A 1,843-nucleotide genomic window follows, 5' to 3' on the forward strand; every position below is an offset into this window, starting at 1 on the left:
AAGAGGGTATTGAAATCCCTGGAACTGGAGTTTTGGTGTTTCATAGTCACCACCTCTGTGATGCAAACTGAACCTGGGTCATCTGCAAGAGAAGGCAAAGGTTTTAACCACGGAACAATCTCTCCATCTCCGCATTGCCTTATTGTTAATGCTGGCTCTTTGATGAACTATCTTGGGCGTCCTCCACATAAATATGTGCATGTCAAGACTTCAGCAGTCCCACTGAAAGTTACTATTCATGACAAAATAAATTTCATTTCAGGCTCTTCCTGAGATGCACACACAGTGGTGTTGCATTCGTAAGCTCAGTGCTTCTCCTGTCCCAGCACTGCAGCTCAGAGTGTGTTTTTGTCATTTTGCTCAGAGAAGTAATTGTTGACACAACTTAAAGGAAAACGTACTGCATGTCACAATGGACCTCAGGAAGCTGGTAACAGGAATATTGCTTATATTACAGACTATAGTTGGAATTGTGGGAAATTTCTCTCTTCTTTCCCACTACCTAGTTGTTTACTACAACAAATTCACATTAAAGCCCAAAGATTTGATTCTCGTGCATTTGATCATAGCCAACTCCATGATTATTGTCTCTAAAGGAATTCCTTGTATAATGGGAGTTTTGGAGTTGAAACAGTTCTTCAGTGATTTTGGCTGTAAACTTCTTTTGTATACTCAAAGAGTTGGCAGGAGCATGTCCATTGGCACCGCCTGCCACCCGAGTGTCTTCCAGGCCATCACCATCAGCCCTGGGAACTCCTGCTGGAAGAATTTTCAAATCAAAGCCAAAACATACATTGACCACTCCATGTGTCTCTGCTGGGTCCTGCACATGACAGTACATTTCATCTTCCCGGTTTATGCACGTTTCAAAGGGAACAGCAACAACATGACAGAAAAGTGGGATTTTGAATTCTGCTCCTTTGTGGGTCGTGATAAAATTGTGGACACACTGTATGCAGCTTTATCAGTATTCCCTGAAGTTGTGTTTTCCATGATCATGGCCTGGTCCAGCGGCTCCATGGTTGTCATTCTGTACAGACACAAGCAGCGTGTTCAAAGCATCCACAGCTCTCATGCTTCCCACAGAACCTGCCCCGAGTCCAGAGCCACCCAGAGCATCCTGGTCCTGGTGTTCATCTTTCTCACATTTTACACTCTCTCCTCCATCTTGCAAGGTTGCATTGCTGTTTCATCTAATCCGTCTTGGTGGCTGCTGAACATCACAGCAGTCATGTCTATGTGTTTTCCCACTTTGAGCCCCTTTGTTTTGAATCCTAACTCCACTGTGATACCATTCTGCTTTGCCTGGATGAGAAATAAAAAATTCCCATAACCTTAACCCATGGATGTGAATTCTATGATGTTTGAACCTTCTCTAAGTGTCTAGTTATTCATCTCCTTCAACACCTCAACATCAATTTGATGTAGAAGTTGCTTTTCTTTCAGAAGTTTCAGTGTGAGTATATCAGAGGTGACTGGAGGAAGCTACTCTATCCTGGATGCATGTCATCCATATTGTCTTATGTAGAATTTCTCCTGAAATGGGAAATAGGATAGAGGTCAGATCTTTCACATTAATTCCCATAGAGTGTGTGGCAAAGTAATATATTCATAAGAATTGTTTGCTAGAAGTACATTAGTGAAGAATGTGTTCTGAATATTGTTAGGAGATACTTTTCACAAATTTCTCATGTATGTTTCTGTCTTACACACGATTTAGTTCATTGTCTTTTCTGTGTAAATGAGGTCTTCAGAAGACAAAGACAGTGTATATTTATGGGATGGATGAAGATTTGTTATAGACCGAAAATAACCTTAACTTTTCCATCCCAAGCAAAGTGTA

At 41.3% G+C, this 1,843-nt stretch overlaps 1 protein-coding gene across 1 annotated transcript; it reads left to right on the forward strand.

Annotated features, from left to right (window-relative positions):
• The first annotated feature begins 412 nt into the window (after positions 1 to 412).
• On the forward strand, positions 413 to 1,333 carry LOC103745513 (vomeronasal type-1 receptor 4-like). The gene has a single exon (XM_017801749.1). The coding sequence runs from the start codon at positions 413 to 415 to the stop codon at positions 1,331 to 1,333; it is 921 nt and encodes a 306-aa protein (XP_017657238.1).
• The last annotated feature ends 510 nt before the right edge of the window (positions 1,334 to 1,843 follow it).

Source organism: Nannospalax galili, unplaced genomic scaffold (assembly GCF_000622305.1).
Source record: "Nannospalax galili isolate Female #2095 unplaced genomic scaffold, S.galili_v1.0 scaffold4, whole genome shotgun sequence".
In the NCBI taxonomy this organism is placed as follows: Eukaryota; Metazoa; Chordata; class Mammalia; order Rodentia; family Spalacidae; genus Nannospalax; species Nannospalax galili.